Raw genomic sequence first — 21,917 nt, 5'->3', positions numbered from 1 at the left:
TATTATAAACACCAGAACCCATTGTATTTATTGCAAAATCAAATAACCTGCTTTAAGTCCTTAATGAAATTCACAAGATGAAGTATTTCAGTGAAGGATGGGTTGGAATGTACAGACCTCAGTGAAGTGTGGAGTCAAAATTTTTTCAGATTATGCACAGGCCAAATATATGAGGCCTGTGTTGGAAATGTCTTTCAAAGACAGAACAGGATATTTAAATGTTTACTTTGACTTAGACAAACTTTATTGATCCACAAGGGAAATTATTTGGACATAGCTCACACATCATAGTACATTATAATAACAAAGAGAAAAAATATAAATGGTAATAATACATTCTAAATAAGTATCAAAAATAGCAAGAGGCTGGTGTTACATAAGGGATAGTTATATAAATGTATACAAGTAAAAATAAAGTATAGAAAGAATGGTAATACAAATATATCTCAGGTATATACAAAGGTTGCATGGAAAAGCAGTGCAAAGATGAAATAGCGATTCACAGGGTTATCTATTACATAAGCTCAGTGTGCATATTTTTCTGTATCAGTCTGAATATTTGTTTATGCACTTGTTTTCCCAGAGTATATCTCATATGAATGATTTGTCCAAATGAATGAGATCCACTTTAATACACTGTGCACTGTCTGACAAAATCAAAAGACAGTGTAAGAATCATCAGACAACTGTACAAAATAATTTGAAACAATACACCAAAGAATTTGCTCTCTGGAAAAACTGTAAAAGAAAGAAAAGAACAGAAGAATTTGAAGGTTTAAACAAGAAATTAAGAAATATTCAGTTCTAATCAGAAAAAATTGCCAAAGCAACTGACAAAAACTACAATAACTGACAGGCAGACCACACTACCTGCTGGTCCACTACTGGCCGTGCCCTCATTTTCAGCCATGTTTTTTATTCAGAACATTTATGGTACTGGTACATTTGGCAAATTTTTCTGTAGTTATAAAGACCTGTGATATTATTATTTACTAAAAAAAAGCAACTCTGTGTCAGCCCTGCAACTGACAGGTCATAGTCAGATGAGTGGAGCCACACCACAGGCCCACGGCAACAGGTCAAATAAAAAAAAATAAATAAAAAAAAGTGATCAACATTTTTGTTTAATAAAGCATGTTGATCAATAATACTAAGAGTAAAACACTCACACCACAGTGCAAAACCTTGACACCGCTGGTCATCTCTGCTTGAGCACAGTGTGTATTTTTCCCTCAGTTGGTATGTATACCCTCTCTTGATTTATGCACTAAATAAAACAATAATCAACATCAGATTTTGAATGATGAGTTAGAGGGTGGACATCAATCTCTGGGAAACAACTTCATTTGAATACTTTAATAATTAAACAAGTATTGATTTATTTAAAAGTAGGTAGAGAGCTACTTTGGTGTAATGGTAGGGGCTTAGTTGTGTAAATCACGGCAGAATGAATTAGAAAATCAATTTAGTTTATAATTTATAGTAATATAAAACCACAGAAAAAACAGCACCCACGCCTTGCTCAAGAATCTAGATTCATGTAATTTCTTTCCTCCACTGTTGCTATCACTCCCATTTTCCTTATCATTAACCATTAAGTAGCATGTAGCCTACTTCAGAAGTTGCAGAAAATGTGCTTAAGGGCAGTGTCCGTAACAGTAACCTCTTTGCATCAAAGGATAATAATGCCTTTTTACTTGGTCCATTTGGGGCAGTAGGCAGCTCGGGCCTCGGATTAGCTGCTCCATTGTACTGTGCGTTCTTTGAAGCTCACTAGGTGGTGCCAGAGGGTGTGAACCAGTGGGGCATTGCAAAAAAGCTTTTCTCTGCATTTTCTACAGCTCTGCATCATTTAGTGCGCGTATGCTGAAGACCTGAAGCCGCTTTACTGCGTCTTCACAGCAGATCGGCTCATGTTACCTGTAGCATATGACCTACAGCCAAACATGGAGAGGGCGCACAGGTGGGAACAAGCAATAATTTTGCTAGCAACACTTAGCATCTTAGCAGATTCTTTAGGCTACTTCATAGAATTGATGACATGCAGTACATATTTGCCATTTTGAACACTGCAAGAACATACATTATTATGTACCATTTACAACTTTTATTTATTGGCTAATGGGATACAGGCCATATGCTCCGATATGCTCTTGCAATTAGCCAAAATCAGCCAAAATTATTTTTGACTATTTATGGCATGATTAAGTGCAGTTCATGTCAGCCATATTTTATTGCTATGTTGGTATTGCCCACTACACAAAGTTGCTTTGGCTTTTGGATTTGCTGTCTCATTGAATAACTATTACCCAATAAATCATATGATAAAGATCACCACCCAGCTGCCACAGTAAAACTATAGGCAAAGTTGCTTGATTGATTATGGCTTAGTTTGCCTACCTTCCAGTTGAGTCATTTTTGCTTCTATGTAAGAGTTGCTTGTGCAGAGATTATCCACCCAGCTCAGATGTCCAACACAAACTTACAGTGAGCCTGCTGTCAGCTGTCTACTGCACAAGTTTGTATTGGCAACCACCCAGAGAAATCCAGCGATTGTTGTCCCCACCTTCCTATAGCCTGCCTCTGCCTCCTGCCTGAACGACTGGGAGGAAGTACTTCGTGGTCAAACAAAAAAACAGACTTCAGGATGTGTGCACTTTCTTGTTTTATTAATACACTCAGTACTTCCACCATGTATTTTTCAGTATTTTTAGAAGGCTACCTGGTTACATCATGTGCAAGCAGAAAGTATGCTGATGTATTTTACAAAACTATTAGTTTTATTTTTATATGAAATATTCATGGTGCAGTCCAGGAAAATGCTTTTAGAGATCAACATATAGACCTATGTATTTGTGAAAAAGAGACACAATTGCTAACAAAATTACAAATATCTTATATAATTTTTGTGTATTATATAATTACAAAGGTAAACCAAATTTTAAGTACGACATGGTTAGTGAGTAATGTATCTCCACATACTGAAGAGTGATCTTACTAGTAGAAAATGAAAAGCACTTTGTTTATTTGCCATCTCTAAAACTTCAGCACAGGAGCCTATTGTATAGTTATGGTCAGATTGCTGTACAGTTCCCTGTCTCACCAGTGCTGTGCATGCCATTACTCTTGTTGCCTTCACGCTGATCAATTGAAAAGAAGAAAGAAACCAAAAAAATCGTTACCGAGATTGCTTGCACTAAGATACAAATTGCCCACTGTTTTTAGTCGGCTTGCAATTTGGGACTCCAACGTGTAGCACAAACAAAGCAAAGGCATTGACTTTTTCATTTTTTATATTTCACAGGAGAGTGCCGTTCAGGCTTTTGTTCGGGAACCTTCAGACAAGACAAGCAGGGGTACTTGTCAAGGCCAGTGTTAAATTCATGCAAGAATGATTTCCAGAAAGATGTTTTCCCATAGATTAACACCATAGGGGTTACAGTGGTGAATATGGATGTGAATAAAAATGTGAGCATTATAACGTTCTCATGGTACACTGCTATTTGGTAATTCACGTACAGGTCCACTACAAGGAAAACTAGAAAGACAGTGACAAGGGACAGTGCCATTTGAATAACCCGCAACTGGGATCCTAATTTTGGCCAATGAGCTCCATTGGTACTAGCTTTCATGTGGCGCAGATGGGTCGCCAAGTGGACAGAAATGGAAATGCAGCACTTAATCATGAGCAGTCCAGGGAACACATCGGCCAATAGTAGAGCCATAACTTCATAGACACGTGCTACAAAGGTCTCAGGGGTTTTGATGCCACAATCTTGGTTTATTATTGTGATATTGTATGTTTTTTCTGATTGAAACAGGACCAGAATGGGCATGCACACGGCAAAAGCGGACAGAGGAATGAGGGTCAGTCCAAGGGTTACATGCTTGAGGATGATTGCATGGATGGTGGTGTAGCAGCGATTTGGCGTGTGGACTAACTTGACGCTGTAGTAAAAGGTGAGAAAACTGACGTACCACACAATTGTAAATTTGAAGCTAAAGAGAAGAACTAAGAGGATACTATAAGGCCGAGACGGGATGTGGCATTTACTGTCAATCTCATCCATAGTCATCCAGAGGTAGCAGATAAACTGATGAACCAAGTTGGCGCCGGATAGAGCCACTACAATGGTTTCACTGGGGGACCACTGCTTTGTATGCTGGTAGTGAGACAGGCTACTCAGCAAGATGAAGAGGTTAAAGAACACCGTGCAGACTGCAAACAAGCCAGTTATTATCCAGATGGCCAACTTACTCTCTCCCAACATGTTGATAGTCCTTATGCCGGCAGCTTGTGTCGTTTAAAGCGTTATGAGGAAAACTTGTGCCTCAGCAGCCTGTGTCTCTTTTTGATGTCCGCTGTTTGTGCAGTTTTCAAAGAGGCAAGATGGTTGGAATTATGCACGCACTTTCCAAACCAGACGTGACTTTGTTACCTTCAAAGAAAACAGTGAACAGAACAAGCTAGTTACTTCACTGCCAGCTTTAATCCTGTCTTAATACAAGTGTCAATGTGGAAATTCTCAATTCAATATTGGATTGTTCAGTACGATTCTCGGAACACAGTACACAATGTCGTTCAATACATTCATGGTACTTCAGCCCTATTTAGCTCAGCAAGAAAATAGTAAACTGAGCCATACTTCTGCAGATTCAGGAATAAACTGCTCCATAAAGGCCTCTGCTATAAATTCATATAGAAAACATAGTGTAATTTAAGAAAATGTTATGTTTATTTATAATCACCTTACTATAATTAATTTTGTTCATATTGTGGATTACCTTGTTTAGTGTTGTAAAAATTTCTCAGTTATAAATTAGTTTGTGCCTTTTTAAACTTGACTTGTTCCAGCTTTCCGTGAGTTTCAGAATGATAAAAAATTTTGCCATAACATTTTTTATTTTGCCACAGTAACAGATCTTGAAATGTTACATACTGTATAATTGAAACCTAAAATCCATGAATATTTCCTGATTAATCCTGGTTTGGAATTGGTTTAGTCCTAGTAATGAATTTGTCCTTATTGTTCAAATTGCTGTTGTGGTAAATTCCCATCACCTCTTTTACCCTGGTAGACTCAGTAATGGCTATCTGGAGAAAACCGCCCTGAATCCCTCTCTAAATACATAGCCTTTGTTTGTTGATGCGTTGCATGACTCAATACCGTTGTTGGCTTTGGCTGAAGAATCCTTTGTTTTGTTTTGTTGATCCCAGCATTAATCCTCGCCTGGAGAAGTCTGAAGGAGGCCAACAGCACAAGGTGAACTCCCTGGATCCTGGACTGCTGATCAGATTTATACAGCATCTTTAGCCTACATTTGCATCAACCACAGGTAGTTGTGGTGGCAGCCCATTTGCCTATGACTCTCACTATGAGCAGCATCTGTGCTAATTACACAAAAAAATTGGGTTTTATTGTAGGTTTAAAATAAATCTGAAATGATATTATGGAGAAGACTCCAGCTGTTGAAAGAAAAAAAAGAACATTTTAAAACAGAAACTGATTTACATGATTATCCAACTATAGGGCAGCCAAAAGATACTTTTTGTTAAAACTAGAATTGAAACTAGATACTAATTTAAACAAAAAATATACTGATAAGATGAAGCTGAACTTTTAGAATGGTCATAGTGAAATTGGAGGAACTATTTTATAACATTTTGTTCTGAAAAATCCCTTTTTAATGTTGCAGTGTGCAAAGTATGCAATTGTGGTACTGAAACAGGTAATGAGTATAGTGCCCTTTGGTTAGTATCAAAATCAAGTTGGAATTATTAACATTGTTACACTATACAAGCCTTAAATCATGCTTGTTGTTTTGCTAGTAATATAGTTATTCTGATAATATTATACCAGTATTGCATTAGTTAACAAAGCTACTACTGCATGTGCTTATTTATCTGGGTAATGTTTTTATCTCTGATTATGCAGCCCCTGGAGCATAACCAGGACCAGTCAGCCGGTTTCTGCCACAGACCACACTGGACCACACTGGACCAGAGCAGGAAAATGGTTAGCCCACACATTTACAAAACAAGCCACCACCGGCAGCACAGGCTTTTACCTGATAAGAAAAGCCAATCACCCTCCAATGACCTTCAGGAGTGTGGACATTATAATCCCTTATCGTTCAATCGTTCAGTGACACTCATTTTCTTTGTTCACTGTTTAATAATGTATACAGGACACATCTCACACATTTTTATTACAGTATTTTAGTTAACAAAAATTGTATCACTTTCATAAAATTTTCCAGGACCAAGCAAAATATAACCCAGCAAATAAATACTTTCTAATACAAAAATAAATTCCCAAATTCACTAAAGTCATCTTCTACCTCCCGTGTTAGCACTGTTAGCACTTAGTAAAAATAAATACAAATACAAACCTTAAAATGCAATGGTTGTGTTGTTTTCAGTGTTTGAAAAGCCATTGGTCTGCTGGCCTGAAATGTCTGCCTCACCTTGTAAGAAACACCTCGGTTTCATGATTCTTTCTTATCTTATCTAAGTCTTTGTGTGAAGTTTGATGCTGTGAATATAAAGTGTTATCTTACCTTACACTTCAAAGCAGTCAGCAAAAAACAGAAATTCTGTTAAAAATTTAGAAATATAACCCAGAAATATAACTCATAGATTTTTTTATTTGTTTTGTTTTTGAAGTTTAGATCCTTACTCTAAATTCTTAACCTAGAGCAAGTCAGGGCTACTATGTCCTTGGCCCAGTGGGCTTCCATAGGAAAAGTAATCAGACTGCAGAATGAAAGCTGTGCACAAAAGGGTAGTTGGATGATTTTTTTTTTTTTTTTGCTCACACCAGCCTCAATGTAAAAATGGACCAGAAAAAAGGGGGAAAAACAGCTTGACCTCAATTTGAACATAATCATAGCGTAATTGTAATAATATGTAATGGATGTAAACAAAAATGTAATTGTACCAGCAAAAAATAAAACTACTTTCAGCTCTGGTTATCTAGTAGGCTACCTAACTAATAAGACGAAAACAAACAAAAAATGAATTATAGTGAGGGCCCCTAAATTGCTAACTCCACCTCTGCTAGAGGCAGTGAAAAACTAAAAAACATGTTGCTGATAATTGTGAACATGCAATTTTGAATTATTGAAATTTGAAATCTGAAATCTAAAACAAAGGATTCCTAGGATTATATATGAAATGTTTGCATTCTTTCTTTGTAAAATTCAGCTGTAAAACCAATAGGTTCCTTTCCAGTGACTGTGAATCCAACAGGCATGTGATGTTGTGTCTGTTGGCGATGATCTGTTACATACTTGTAAACAAATGCGAAGCCCTCACAGATTAGCGCAGGGAGGTAGTGCCCTGAAGGCGGCTCGGAGCTGAATGAATTACTGACCTGGACCACCAGCCCCTCGACACCTGCAGCAGGTCTTATTAATGCAGCGCACCTTTGAAGGCGCTGTACCAGTGCAGAGTGGAGGTGGGCCATAGGCGTATACAGTATATACCCTCCTAGATTCTGTACATTGTGTATAGGATGTGTACAGAGTGCTGACGCAGCCTGGTGCTGCTGAGACTGGCAGCTAAGGGTTACCACCTCAGGTAAATGTAACCACAATCACTGCACGAGCAGCTGAAAGCTTTGCAAATCAAGGACACACTGTGAACAGAAAAGGCAATTTTGCAGCACTTTGTTCTGCATCTTTTTCAACACAAGTAACAAACTCCACTATAGTCAAAATTTTGACTATCTAGTGTGAACCTAAAATTAATTAGGACTTCAGCAAAAATATTGTATACAACATATTTATTAAAACACTGTACTATCCATCTCTGATTACAATAAATGCATAAAAAGGCACCAAATTATTTACACATTACAATTTTAGCAAAAATATTGCAATATCTTCATGAGAACTGTAAGATAGACAGATAGAACAATACAATTTTTAAACTGCTCTGCCAACAGACATATTATATACAAACTGCACTCACATTTACAAATACATAAAACATTGTTCTGTACATCTTCAATACACTATAACCTGACAGTAAGTCCTCTGTAGCGCTGTCACACAGGGTATCCATACTGGGGATCATATTTGAGGGTGTGTGTGTGATCTGGGATTTTGTTAGAGCGCTGTGAGTTCCTGACAGAGCCCCCTGTGGCAGATTTCTTTGGGGACAGATTCCCTGATACTGGACAGGGGGTTCCTCACACTGCTGTACTGGACCCCATGGTGCGTGTGGTAGCTCAGGACAGACCGCACACTTGTGGCTCTGCTGGTGGGACGGCTCTCTGGGGGTTGGACGTCCACCCTGAAAAGAATAAGCATATAGAGGATAGTGTTGATTTTCATACTAAGAAAAGGTAATTAAATAGCCTGTGACAGGTTGGACTTTACATTTTACTAAAACACAGTTAACATCATTATATTTAAGATTTTACATTTTACACTTTCTTTTACAGTCTATAGGCCAAAACACCTGAAATGTACACAGAGATTATTATTTGACAACAGGTATTATAGCACCAAATTAGGAAAAATTCAAGAATCATCAAACTTAGCATACGCTCTTTAAAAACACTTTTTTAGACAATAGAATACAATTTTCAACACACATTAATAAGACTTTCTTTTAAGGCTGGACAGTATATCGCAAGTACCAATGTTGAAATATTAGCTGACACAGTTATCAATCAATAGCACAAAAATTTAAATAAAGATATTGCCACAACACAAAGTTCTCTAATTTACAAAAGTGTGCTGTTTTTGAAAAGCTTGGATTGGTCTTGTTTTTGTCTTTAAGTTTTTATTTTTACCCTGTTTGACTAGTAATACCATACCGACTTGTCAAAGCCTGATCCTGTCAGTACTTGGATGGGAGACCAGTGGGAATTCCAGGTGCCACAGTGGGTAAAAACTGTTGCTGTGTCCTTAGGCAAGACACTTCACCCACATTGCCTAGTATGAAAATGATGTGTGTGTGAGTGATGGTGGTGGTCGGAGGGGCCGATGACCCAGATTGGCAGCCTTGCTTCCGTCAGTCTGCCCCAGGGCAGCACAAATATTTAATTAATTGATTAATTAAATATTTGTGCATCTTCTTTGTTTTAATTTAACTGAGCTTGTGTAATATTACTTATCGCATTACAAAAGATAGTTATCAAATAGCACATCTTTTTCTCATGTTGTTAAGCCCTACTTTCTTTAATATACCAGATGATCTTACTAGTTCTGATAGAGATCAAACCCATTCAATAACTATACAGGAAAAATCTAATTATTTTTAGTGTATATATTGTATAAAGCTACCATATGTATTTATATTGTCTGACTTGCCCCTGTCGTATTCTCACATATCACTACTAGATGCACTCTGTGTTACTTCTGTCTGATCGAGTGCCAGTTTTGGCTTAACAAAAGAAGACCAGTCATTATAGTTGAGCCTCAACAGCCCCACTGGGGGGATGTGGGAGGGGGAACAGGAACAGGTTGCCATCTACTGATAAGAAAAATCAAACCAACTTACAGATAGTAGCTTTAATATTGATTCTTGTTCAAAAGAGTATCTAGTATCAATAGCTTTAGTATTGATTACTATATGGGTAGTGATGATTTGACAACCTTAATAAAGATAAGCAAACCTTATTACCATAGATTGCTGGTACATTGGTCTTACTGTGTTTTTAAACATTTTTCTGTGAAGCCCTAGATAGACTGTTGTTGGGCACTACAGCTAAACAAATAAACTTTGATTAATCATTGTTACGTCTTTTGGCACTTCTTTTGATATTATGCTTTACAACAGTTCTATTGAAGACTTGCAAGTCAGATCTTTTCTAATTTGAAGAAAAAAATCCAGTCTTTCATGTGCATCACCAAAATAGAAGGCACTTTAAAAGTTGGGTAAGGTCACACTGCTTGAAAACAATTTGGGTTCAGTTAATTAAAGTCCTGTGTGAAATCTAAAGCTTATCTAACTTTCACACAATTCCAACAGTATCTCCATTAACTGTTCAATTGTGCATCTATGACTTCAAGCGTTCCTATTAAATGCCTCAGATCACTTAGCAAAAATCTTTTCTGAAAAAACAACTATTCTTGTACATAGCCACTAAGTTCCTTCTTTTGTGAGAGACTTGCATGTTTTTAAGGCACGGTAGAATAGAGAGCCTTGCTTTTATTTAAAGGTCCACTATTTAACTTTTTTTTCTGGAAGGAAATCATCTCTGTGTTAGTCAACATTATTGCCTTAAATTACAAGTGTTTTTATTGCTCAAAGATACACTGAATAATATACACTCTTATGGTAAGTGGGGTCACCTGTCCACAGATCTGACCTGTTATTTGGCCTGGTGGTGTCACATGCTTGGTTTTATGGAGATTAAGTTTAATGTCATACTGTGGTACATTCCAGGCAAAGCAATAACATTTCCATGAAAACAAGTAGGTAGCAGACCCTCCACCAGAAAGGTTACATAGTGCACCTTTAAATATAGACCTCTAATACTTTTTTCCCCTTGTACTAAATACATAGGCCTGAGCTGATTGAGCTAACCTGATCTCATTGGCTCTCTCTTTTTCATATCTCCTTCTTGTTGCAGCAGCAGATGAGCAGCCATATGAGCAGCAGGAGCAGCAGCAGGAGCAGGAGGGCACCTATGACGGCCCCCACGATCATGCCCACTCTGTTCGTCGCTAAATAAGGATACAGAAATCACACGTAAGTGCCACATTTATCACATTAGCTTCATCACACATACTTTTAATGTATTTAAAGGAGTATTTTTTCTGGTATTTATTATATAAATATATACATCATTCCCATCATCCCCAGTTATCACCATAGATCTTTTTTTTTTTTTTTTACATTTTATCATTTTGTTATATTGCAGAGCTGGTAGGCCCCATGTTTTCAAAAAACATGTAACACTGTTGTAAGCAGAGGATTTTCATTTATGTGTTTTCATTGTTCAAAAATTGTTACTTAACATTTTTTTTACCCTATGCATATGACCAAAATTCAGATTATTTTGAATACTCTCAAGTAGGTACTGAACACTGGGTAGGGCAGGAATCTACCAGAAAGCTACTCATTTTAGTGGTCACAAGAAATTGAGTGTATAAAAGAGCCACAGCCTTAAGATGGGTACAGTTAGATGCCTATAAAACATAAACCATTTATTAGTGCATAAAGTTGGGCATCAAAATTATACATTTACAATGGTAATAGCATTGCATTAGCATTAAATTAACCAAAATTTTGTTATTCAGCACAATGCTTATAATTCAGAAATCTCTTTGTCAGCTACTTGGAAGGTGGTGGAGAGCTACTGGTAGCTCCTGAGCTACAGGTTGGAGACCCCAGGGGTAGGGATACGAGGTAGGTGAAAAATAAATTTTTTTGCACACTCACGTCATGAATGCAAAACAATACAGAATTATTTCAACATGTATGAATCCACCAAAATATAACTATGAGTAAACTAATGATGAGGGACCACAAATATAACATAGGTTAAAAGCTCATAATAGTATTTTACATAATATGCCCCCTTTAAGTTTGTACAGACTGCAATAGATAAAGTTGAGTCACAGGGTTACAAAAACAACATGGCCAGAGGAAAAGAGCATATTTAGAGTACAATTAGAAGTGACTTACGATTGTACGCGTGCAGTACATATTTACACTGTGCTGACCCCACGGCGTTCTTCACCACACACGCGTAGGTCCCGGCATAGCTGTCTGTGTGGTTTTTTATCAACAGCTCCCCGGTGGAATAGTCTTAATGAGAGAACACAGATTTCACAGGCTTTTCATAATGAAGACAAAGTGATACAGTACTGTTCAAGGTAAAAAGGTTCTGAAAAAGCGCTGAATAGAAAATAAATGTGGAAAATAGAAACATTTTGAACTGCAAGCAAGTGAGGTTTGCTTTCAGGTCTTGTCCATTTTAAAGCCAATGATCTTTGACTTCAAGAGTATATTATGAACTTTCACTGAGCCAAAGGTTCTACTCACTCACAATAGCTAAAAATGAACATTAATCATTTTATAATTTGTATCTGTCCTTTAACGCTAATTAGCTGTACTATGCAGTAATGGCCCTCTCTCAAAACTTATGCTAATATTCCTAATTCAATGACCACAAACTCTACACTCTATGCTTTAATTAAAACACTCAAAATTATTTTCTGAAAAATGATTCATAACAGTTACATGACTCCATCTTTTTGTAACAGAGAATATGAGGGACGGGCTTTAGCACCTTCAAAATGAGAACTTTTAAGTGACTACTGCTGTTTCACAATCTATTTTATTTTTTGCTTTCGAAAAAGCTCCTTGTGGCTATTTGTAAAATAGAACTATAGTGCTGTTTTGCTGTAGTATATAAGAATGTAAGTGATGCATAATAATAATGTTATATTTAATAAACACTCATCTAACCTGCAGAGTGCTGTTTTGCCGAATAAATTCAGTTTATATTTGGTTTACCTTGGGTAGCGGCTGGAGGCATAGGTCCTCCTGACTCTCTTGTCCATGAATAAGTGAGGGGCGTGGAGCCCTCCGAGGCCTTACAGCGCAGGGAGACTGTGCTGCCTTTCTCCTCGCCACCTTCAACCCAACACTTGGGTCTTGTTGGGGGAACTGAGAAAGATAAACAACAATATAATTTTATATTACATTCACTCGTATATTTTGTTGTGGCATTATTAACTAAAGATGTAACTGTAGTTTCCTTTTACTTTTACAACGTTTTCAGATTCTCGAATATGGTTATGTCTTATTTCCAAATGGGGGGAAAGGGCCAGATTCCCTGTTGATTAAATTGTACTTTGCCATGAAATATCCAAAAGGTAAATTCACAATTGTTGAGCCTGGTATTTTCAATTGGTCACTACACCCTAAAGCTCACTATATTATGACATAATTTTGCATTTTAATAATTTTTTATTAATGTTTGCTATACAATGATGTGATGTCATCTGAAATCCAGCAATATATATATTTTAATGGTATATATTTTTCTTCTTCATGAGAGACAATTTTCTTAGTAGTTTTTGTTTTCTTTTTTCTTTTTCTGTCTGTCTGTCTGTCTTTTTTTTTTTTTTTATACAGTGAATTGAACATTCTTTCTGAGCTGACTAATAGCCTAAAGGTAAGGTAGTAAACATATCAGAATTGGACTCTCCCCAACTTCCTATCAGTCAAGGTAGTGCCCTTTAATATTGTACCTGTTGTTATCAAGCAACAAAGCAAACTATGAAACAAGCTAAGTGCAATTACTGGCAGAGCACATTCCAGATGACTGACAGGTATCATGACGAAAGACAAAAGGCAGAGACAGTCAACAGGTCGAACCGGTATCTAAGGCATGTCTCCGTACTCACCCATCACCACCAGAGTGACTTTACGGGTGTCCACTCCAGGTGCTTTCTTCACTTTGCACTGGTACGTGGCTGTGTCCGAAGAGCGTAGGTTGGACACGGAGACCGAGGCGTCGCCGTTCTGTGGGTTTGCGATAAACTTGAATCTGTCTTTAAGATCCCAGGTGCCATAGTAATGCGTACTGCCTCCTGTGAACGATAAGATCTGGAACGCATACATTGTACAGTTTTAGATCACATACAGCAGGTTTTACTAGAGTCTTCAATAGAGTCTTCAATTGTGTCCTAGCTATATGCCAAATGATCACAAAAGCCTGTCAGAACTGTCTTGACAACATCCCTGTCTGGCAGTGAATTACATTACCATTATGTGGATCTATACTGATTCTAAAACATGACATATGGTGAGAAAAGAGGGTTAGGGTTAGATTTAGGGTTAGCCCAGACAAAGTAGTAAATACAGCATACATGACATGTACATTTTTTGTTATGATTTAAAAATAATCTGCCTGAATGCTTCGTAAAAATGGCCTCAAGTGCCATTACTTCATCTTATTCTGGGTAGCATTTACTAAAAATCTGTTAATCAAAAGAGTCATAACTAGATTGATTAAGTATCAAAATAATAGTTGATTGCAGTCCTCATTTTCTTATGAGTTTTGGTTATTTTAATTTTCCAAATGAAGTAAGTATTTTTCTCATCTCCTGTCTGGGTCCACCTCAACAGAGAATCAGCCTATATTTGTTTGGCCCAGATTTATAACCAGATGCTTTTCCTAAGGCAACTTTTTTACTAAATATTCTGTGTACATTTAAAAGTCCATTATTTTATTGTGTGTACCATTAATACTCTTGCAGTCATAAAAGGGAGTAATTTCTATATATCCCTAAACTGTGAAATATAGGTTACTTAACAAAAGAAGACAGTTTATAGCTTGTATAACTTACCAGTGAGTCTTTCTGTGTCATATCTGGACTGACATTGGACCACTCTATGTCCAGCTCCCCTGTGTCCTGTGCTCCGGGTGTGTATGTGCACCCCAAGGTGACTGTCTCTCCTTTGGCTTTCTGAATGGTTTGAGGTCCTGACGATGTCACCTGCATCGCAGTTGTGGCACCTGTCAAAATTACCAAGCCAGTCAGCTCATACTGTAAAATATACTGTACAGTATAAAACAACTACGTGTTAATACAAACTCAGTATTGTAAATCTTCTGTACAATTTGAGCCGCACTTAATAACTGACCACTGCAGACTGCCAGTCGAAAAAGCTGCTGGTTTGGAGATTCTCTGATTATGTTGTCTAGCCATCACAATTGGTCCTTTCCAAACTCCCTTAAATGCTAAAACGATTTTGCAATTTTCAGCTTCTAACAGATCAACAGGAAAATATGTGTTATTTACTTCAGTGTGGCATGCTTTTTATAGACATTACTGAAGATTGCACTGCTGCGTGGTAAAATCAATCGCATTGGGGAAAAGACAGGGTGAATAGCTGAAGATGTTGCAAGATTAAGTTAGAGAGGCCACCCCAGAGAAAGCTTAGACTTATACAGAGGAGAGGGCAGGGTTTGGAGATATGCCAGAAAAAAATATTCACAATATTTTTCCTCATTTTGAACAATCTTGATTTGCTTTTTCAATTTGCTTTGACACAAAAAGTTTTATTTCTTCCTCTCAAGTCTGAACTCTGCTCCAAACCACATATTTTTACAGACAGAGGATTGGCAGTGGACCTCTCGACCCAGGCTGATCATTGGCAATTAGAAATAACTCTGATCATCTCAGCCTTGATTAAAATTTGATTAAATGCACAGCCCTAGGAGTGAGTAAGCATTCATAAAATGATGCCAACAAAGACATTTTATAGATGGTTGCAGGAGAATGTGGAGGATTCAGTGTTCATGCTAAAATATACACATTAGCCAAAAAACAAATAAATAAACTAAATTAATTTATCTTGTTCTGTACTTTTTAATGTCATTCAAGCTTTGGGCCTGTGCACACAAGCACTCTGAAATGAAGTAGAAGTGCTGATCCGAGACTAATGAGCCTCTTAACTCAATCTGAGGATTTAAGAGTTCGCAGTAGGAACCAAAGTAAAAGTGGTGATTTGGGCAAAAAAGTGAGATCCATGCTTATCTAAAACCCACTAGGCTCATTAATTGTTTGAAATATATTGGTAAATGATGAAAGCTATGAATGTGTGTTGAAATGAAAAATGGGCCTGATCCAAGTGGCAGGCAGTTAAATGTATGTAGTGACAAACACCCACATAGAGTTGTGCTTTAATTGCTCTTTATGTTTGATGTTTTGAGTACAGATAAGTGCTTAGCAGCGACTGACTGTGATGCTGGCCTTGGAAGCTATATAGCCATGTCTCACAATAACCCTTTAGTGTGTTAAACAGTTTCAAATTAAAAGTTCAGCTAATATAAAGATGGCCAGTGACAGTAAATAAAACAAATTACTAATCATTAATGAAGAAATGTATTCAAGCTTATGACTGCATTTATTAGTCATTGCATTGCTTATTTTTTGCGATACCAAACTGCAGACTTTGTCCTGAGCTCTGAAAGACTTGTTTATATAATCATACAAAAGATAATTATGAGAATAATGCCCTGGATTTATATGGCTTGTTTCAGGTTATTCAAAGCACCAAAACAAACATGACTCGCTGCATTTCTATGTAGGAATTGTGGGTGAGTTTGAATTACTGGCTTTTTAGTTATTATTTCTTTTTAACATGTGTATTATGGTAATCTGATACATAGCAAATACCTTTTAGTGTCTTATATTTAAACTACAAGAACCAGCATGTTTGGATACATATCTCTATTGGATTTTCAAAACAAAAGACAACTAACTCTAATGATAAGACTACTTCCCGGTGCTGCACCTGTGTCACTTTTTGTCAACATCTCAGCTACTTTGCAATTCACCTGTATGTCATGGTTTAACTATGCATGCATGAGGTACACAAATATTGACTCTGAGGAATCCCTACGGGGTAAACGCAAACAGGAATCTAGACAACACACATTTTTCAAATGAGTGAAACTGTCCGGTCACCTCACTTTAACAGGTATTCAAATATAGCTCTGTGTAGCATTATGTTGGACACCAAAAATGCAAACAATTTCAACTGCCACACCCCTTGTTCTTGTCTTTATTATCAATTACCAGTATGTCTTCTTTAACAGCGGATCTCATTTTTACTGCCTATGGTGTCACATACTACACAGTACCTGGAGCTGCTAACAAATGAAACTGCTCTAGAAATGTCAGGTTAAAGGCAATATATTCCACTGTCACACAAGCGTCAGACTACATCATGTGCAAACAATAATAAAAGCAATAAAAACGTATAAAATTATACAACATTCTTTCTGTTATTACATAGAAGAACAATTATGTAGGCTAGTCGTATTAGCAGTCGTAGCAGAAATAATTGTAGTATAATATTGATATGCTATAGCAGATGTAGCATTTTTGTATTAAAGTGGTAACAACCAGTGAGGGATTCAAGAACAAAAGTTGAATTATGTTGCTTTAAGGTTCAACAATAGAGTAATTTTAAGAGGCTATATAGAATAACAAAGACAAAACTTCTCTTGGCTGTGGTTAAAGATGATAAGTGCATCTTCACAAAACAAGGGTAATCTCCCATAGCACCTAATCTGTCTTTAAAGCCCTGTGACTGTCCCCACAGTGGGCATTGATTTAATTTTCTGAGCATTTTATGTTTTTCTTATATAAACTCATGCAGCTTGGCCGAAAGCCAGACACTAATTCCTCTACTGGGGACAATAAACTCTCTCAGGGTCTTTGCTTTTTGAAACGCTCCAAACAGTTTGACCCTCAGCAGCAGCTGTAGTAGCAAAAAGATTTTTAAATGGATGCTATGCGAGGAACTTGTCAGATGTACCTACATTAAGTACATGGTTGGTTGACCCTGTGCAATGCAATTTAGTGAGTTTTAGAGGCAGGTCATCAGACAGGAGCGAGGCAGACTAGCCCCTTTGTATCATTCAGATAGAAAGCACTGTGCTGTTTCATTGCAAAACCTGACCAACTCAATCAAAACCAATGTCAATTTCAGTTTTATAGTCTAATTTTTTTGTTTAAAGTTTATAAAAGCAAAACTATCAAATGCTTCTATGGTGCCACAACATATTATTCTAAATTACTGCTTTGTTTGTACCTTTTTGTACCTGAAGTTATTATTACAGAAAATATTTTGCGGAAACATAAGCAGAATGTGATGGGTTTAAGAATTGTGATAAAAATGTTTTATTTTCAAGCAATGCCATTTATATTACAATGAGATGTAGAATTAGAAGATGGTATTTTCTGTTGCCTGATTAGTCAAGTTCTTAAAGAGAAATGAGAGAAGAAAGTAAAAGACTTACCTGTGTAAAGAACCAGAAACAACACAATCTTCAAATTTGAAAATTCCATTGAAAACCTACAAGAAAAAGAAGTGACATTATTGACTGGTAGATTAAACATTTAATATTAAAATATTATGTATTTAGTAGTGTGCACAAGTCCACAATCTGAAAATACATACAACAACACATATATATATATATATATATATATATATATATATACACACACACATATATATATATATATATATATATATATATATATATATATATATATATATATATATATATATATATATATATATACATATATATACATATATACATATATATATACGCTATAGTATAAGGAGGAATTAAACTAAATCTGTATTGAACTAAACTATGCTATCTTAGCATACTATTTGCTTTTGTTATCAGTTTAACTAGTCACAAAAAGAGGAACTTACTTTTTACTTTCCAATATAACATAAATAAATAGACCTACCTTAAAGGGGATAACTAATAATCCGTTCAGCCGTTGAGTAATTCCTGCTTTGTTGAGTGCTCGCTGTAGTGTAGACTGAGTCTTGAGTGAAACTCTGCAGAGGTGACTTGGGCCCCACCCTCTCTAGGTGCATAGTTCATAATGTGGAGGCCACTCCCAGTCTCTCACTGCAATGAAACTGTTCTATTTACAGATTTTGGCAGTTATCCTACATGTGCTACAAATGCTGGTGCTTAATGCTATGCACAGATAAAGGGGTTAAAACTTTTACTTTATTACTTTTAAGTAAATTGCTGTTTCTAATTAGCATGAGAAAATTGAATTCTATCAACCAGACAAAAGTTTATTTATTGAAAGAATTTCAATTTTCTTTTGCTATGGACCTTACCCTCCAATTAGCACTATTTTGAAGCAACAGTGTTTCTTTTAATGCCTTTAATGACTTACACTTAGACAAACTTTATTAATCCACAAGGGAAATTACTTGGATGCCGTAGTTCACAGATTAGATGGAATTTTAATAACAAACAGCAAAAATAAATGCTAAAAAAGTTTAAATTTTCAAAAGATGAAAGCCACAAAAATAGCAGTTTATTAGGACAACAGCTGTGCAAATTAAGACTTTATGGGAATTGTAGGAGTAGGAGCAGTAGGAGATGGAATAGTAGAAGTAGTAGTAGTTGGAGGAGTTGGAGTGGTAGGAGTAGTAGCAATAGAAGTAGCTGTAGCAGTTGGAGTAGTAGGAGTATTAGTAGTAATAGGAACTGTACTAAAAATAGTAAGGACATTGCAGTAGAAGTTAAACAACATCTCCAAAGCTTAAAATACTTTGTTTCACCTTGTGGTGTCGTGAAGCGGTAACTACCTTGTACCTTTAGTTTAGCAGAGATTGGCATTTTCATTGATCCAAATGATTCTAGTCAAGGTGTATTTAAAACCAGGAATGGAGTTTAGGAGTTTATAAACACAGTGGAACACTTTCTGTATTACCATATAGCATCATGTCATTAAGTGTTTTCTGTCTGAGAAAAGAACTCAGCCTAAATATGCGGGGTTTGTGTGAATGAAACAAAACAAAACTCCAGGTATATTGATGAGAAAACAACATTATAACATAGAGTGTAATATAGGCCCCTTAATATCTTGTTTCAATTATTACCCATTATACACCAAGCTGTAGATTTGTATTTATGTACTTACTATGAACTACACTGGACAAACCAGATGCATCAAAAATGCTAATTTTCGACATCTAGGAGGATTTTAATAATTTGTAGCAACAGCACAAGCAGCAGCAGCAGCAATAATGATTATGGTATTGAATTTTAAAGTACAAGATTGTAGAAGAGTTATGTAGTGGTCAAATGAACACTATGAAGTCAGTACAACAGCCAGTAGATAGGATGACATTTATTTGCTTTATTTAATCAATGTGTCTTTTGTTGTTATTATAATAAATTGCTTTTTTTTTTAAAAATACATTCTAAAATGATAATTCAATTTACTTTGACTTGAATAGCACACTATTTTGAAGTATTACTTGAAACCAGTATACATATGATTAGTTTAAGCTGTTAGAGAGAGTATCTCCTGATATCTGATCTTTAAATGTGTTTAAGTACCTGCTGGCACCTTGTTTACATTTGATTGGCAGTTGCATATATTATTCTGCACCAGGGATCATGCAACGTTATTTCAGCCCACACCTACAGAACTGTATATAGGATCTGACAGGTTCTTCAGTCAAATAAACAACTGTGTAATTAAGTCCCACGATGGCTCCCCTCTCTCACTGCAGAGCTGTCTGTCTACTAGTGTACATCTGGTAATCACAGCTAAAATTCAAGCCTCTGAAACCTTTTGGCCACACATTTTCTCACACACAACTCCTACATGGAGTCACACCTTCTTGACACACCTTAAAAAAACACGCCTTCATTGTTGCTGCAGACACACAAGGCGGAGTATGTGTATGTATTTGAAACCTGTGCCAAGTTAGTGACAGGAGCTTGGAGACTGCAGTGTGCACCGCCGTCTGCCGCAATGCCCGCTGTAAATAATGCTTTTATTAGATGATTAAACGTATTGAGAGGGCTGAACTCTGCAACAACTTTTATCAGCTATGAATGATTTGCAAGGAGAGGCAGGCAGCTTTCAGGGTTCTTTCCTTTGTCAGCACAGTGTAACACATCCAGGCCTGGTTTGGCTTATTCAATTCTAAGGCTTTTCAACTAACCTACTGAGCTTAATTTAGACTATAGAATAGGTGTAGATGTCTATACACTGTCCAAACAAGGACACACGATCATTGTTAGTATCTATCAGTTAAAACAATTTATTTCTGACAGTGTCCCAGCAGTAAAATAACAGCTAGTTGAAGTAGTAATATTATTGATTGTAACAGCAGTAATAACATTCCATTTCTCAATACTAAAACTAAGTTAGTTCCCATTAAAACTATATCAAAACAAAATTCTATTGAAATAAACCTGCTTCTAATCATTAGACGAGATACGTGCAAAATCAACGTTTCTTTTCTTCTTCAATGTTACAATTGTTTCCCTTCTAATTTAGAGTGACTAATGCATTTTCGTGCAACCTCTATTCTCCTGCATTCAAGATGAAATTGTTTTGAAAAGTCCCATTTTCACCTACCCCCAGCCATAGGCGGAGTCGTCAGCATGAGCCAACAGCGCAGCACTTTGTTGTGATGATGTTTGTGTTTTCAACTATCAGCTGACTTGTTTCTTTTATGAAGTAATTTTAGATTAATGATGCTATTTAAATATAATATGATAATCCATGTCAGATTACAACTATGTAACAGACAAAGAATAATGCCTTTAAAATAACCCCTCATGTCACCTGTTTTTTTCTCCTAAGCACTTCTAGAAACATGGGCACAACTCATTTCTTTAGCAGCCAACAAAACCACCCCAAAATTAAACAAGGCAAGAATGCCGAAATGATTCAGTATTGATTGTTGTTGAGACTACAGTGCAGGATGTAAGCATGGCTGTTGGCCATTAAGAAGCTAAGTGCTGGGCTAATGATACGCTGCCAATATTGTTCATTAAGAAGATGAACAAATGCTTGTGGAAAGCTAAGTGAATTTACAAGCACTTGGCTGTATTCACTTCTCTCTCCATTGGCTTTACACCACTAAATCCATGTTCAACCAGTAGTCCTGCAAAATGTCAGCGAACATGAGGAGGGGGGCACAGTGACAGCTTGACCAGCAGGTGGTTAATTGGTTAATATCTCCTTCCTCCTATGGTGTGCAAGAGTTATAGTGGTTGAGAGAACAATGTTGCCAATATAGAAGGACCGTAGGACAACAACTCAGGACTTGGGAGTAGTAGTGGTATGAGCAGTAGTTGATGGAGTAGTAGAAGTAGTAGTAGTTGGAGAAGTAGAGTATTAGTAGTAATAGGAATAGTGCAATTAGTAGTTGAAAGAGTAACAGTCGAGGGAAAAAGGACATTGCAGTGTCAGTAGAAAATGTAGTTAAACAACATCTCCAAAGCTCAAAATACTTTGTTTCACCTTGTGGTGTCATGAAGCGATAGCTACCTTTTATCTTTTGTTTAGTAGAGACTGGCAATTCCAGTGATCCAAATGATTCTAGTAAAGGTGTATTTAAAAACAGGAGTGGAGTT

The 21,917-nt window shown here is 36.6% G+C and overlaps 1 protein-coding gene and 1 pseudogene across 1 annotated transcript; both read right to left on the bottom strand.

Moving 5' to 3' along the window:
* Positions 1–3,284: 3,284 nt before the first annotated feature.
* LOC110163302 (uncharacterized) lies at positions 3,285–4,271 on the bottom strand. The gene has a single exon (XM_020928231.2). The coding sequence runs from the start codon at positions 4,269–4,271 to the stop codon at positions 3,285–3,287; it is 987 nt and encodes a 328-aa protein (XP_020783890.2).
* A 3,499-nt stretch (positions 4,272–7,770) lies between these two features.
* Positions 7,771–18,323, bottom strand: LOC110163388 (coxsackievirus and adenovirus receptor homolog; annotated as a pseudogene).
* Between the last annotated feature and the right edge of the window lie 3,594 nt (positions 18,324–21,917).

This window comes from Boleophthalmus pectinirostris, unplaced genomic scaffold (assembly GCF_026225935.1).
Source record: "Boleophthalmus pectinirostris isolate CB_2022bp ecotype Guang Dong unplaced genomic scaffold, ASM2622593v1 HiC_scaffold_4, whole genome shotgun sequence".
Classification (NCBI taxonomy): Eukaryota; Metazoa; Chordata; class Actinopteri; order Gobiiformes; family Gobiidae; genus Boleophthalmus; species Boleophthalmus pectinirostris.
This window is presented reverse-complemented; position numbering and strand designations above follow the sequence as displayed.

Coding starts and splice junctions, on each gene's coding strand:
- LOC110163302 (XM_020928231.2), bottom strand. CDS start 4,271: ATGTTGGGAGAGAGTAAGTTGGCCATCTGGATAATAACTGGCTTGTTT.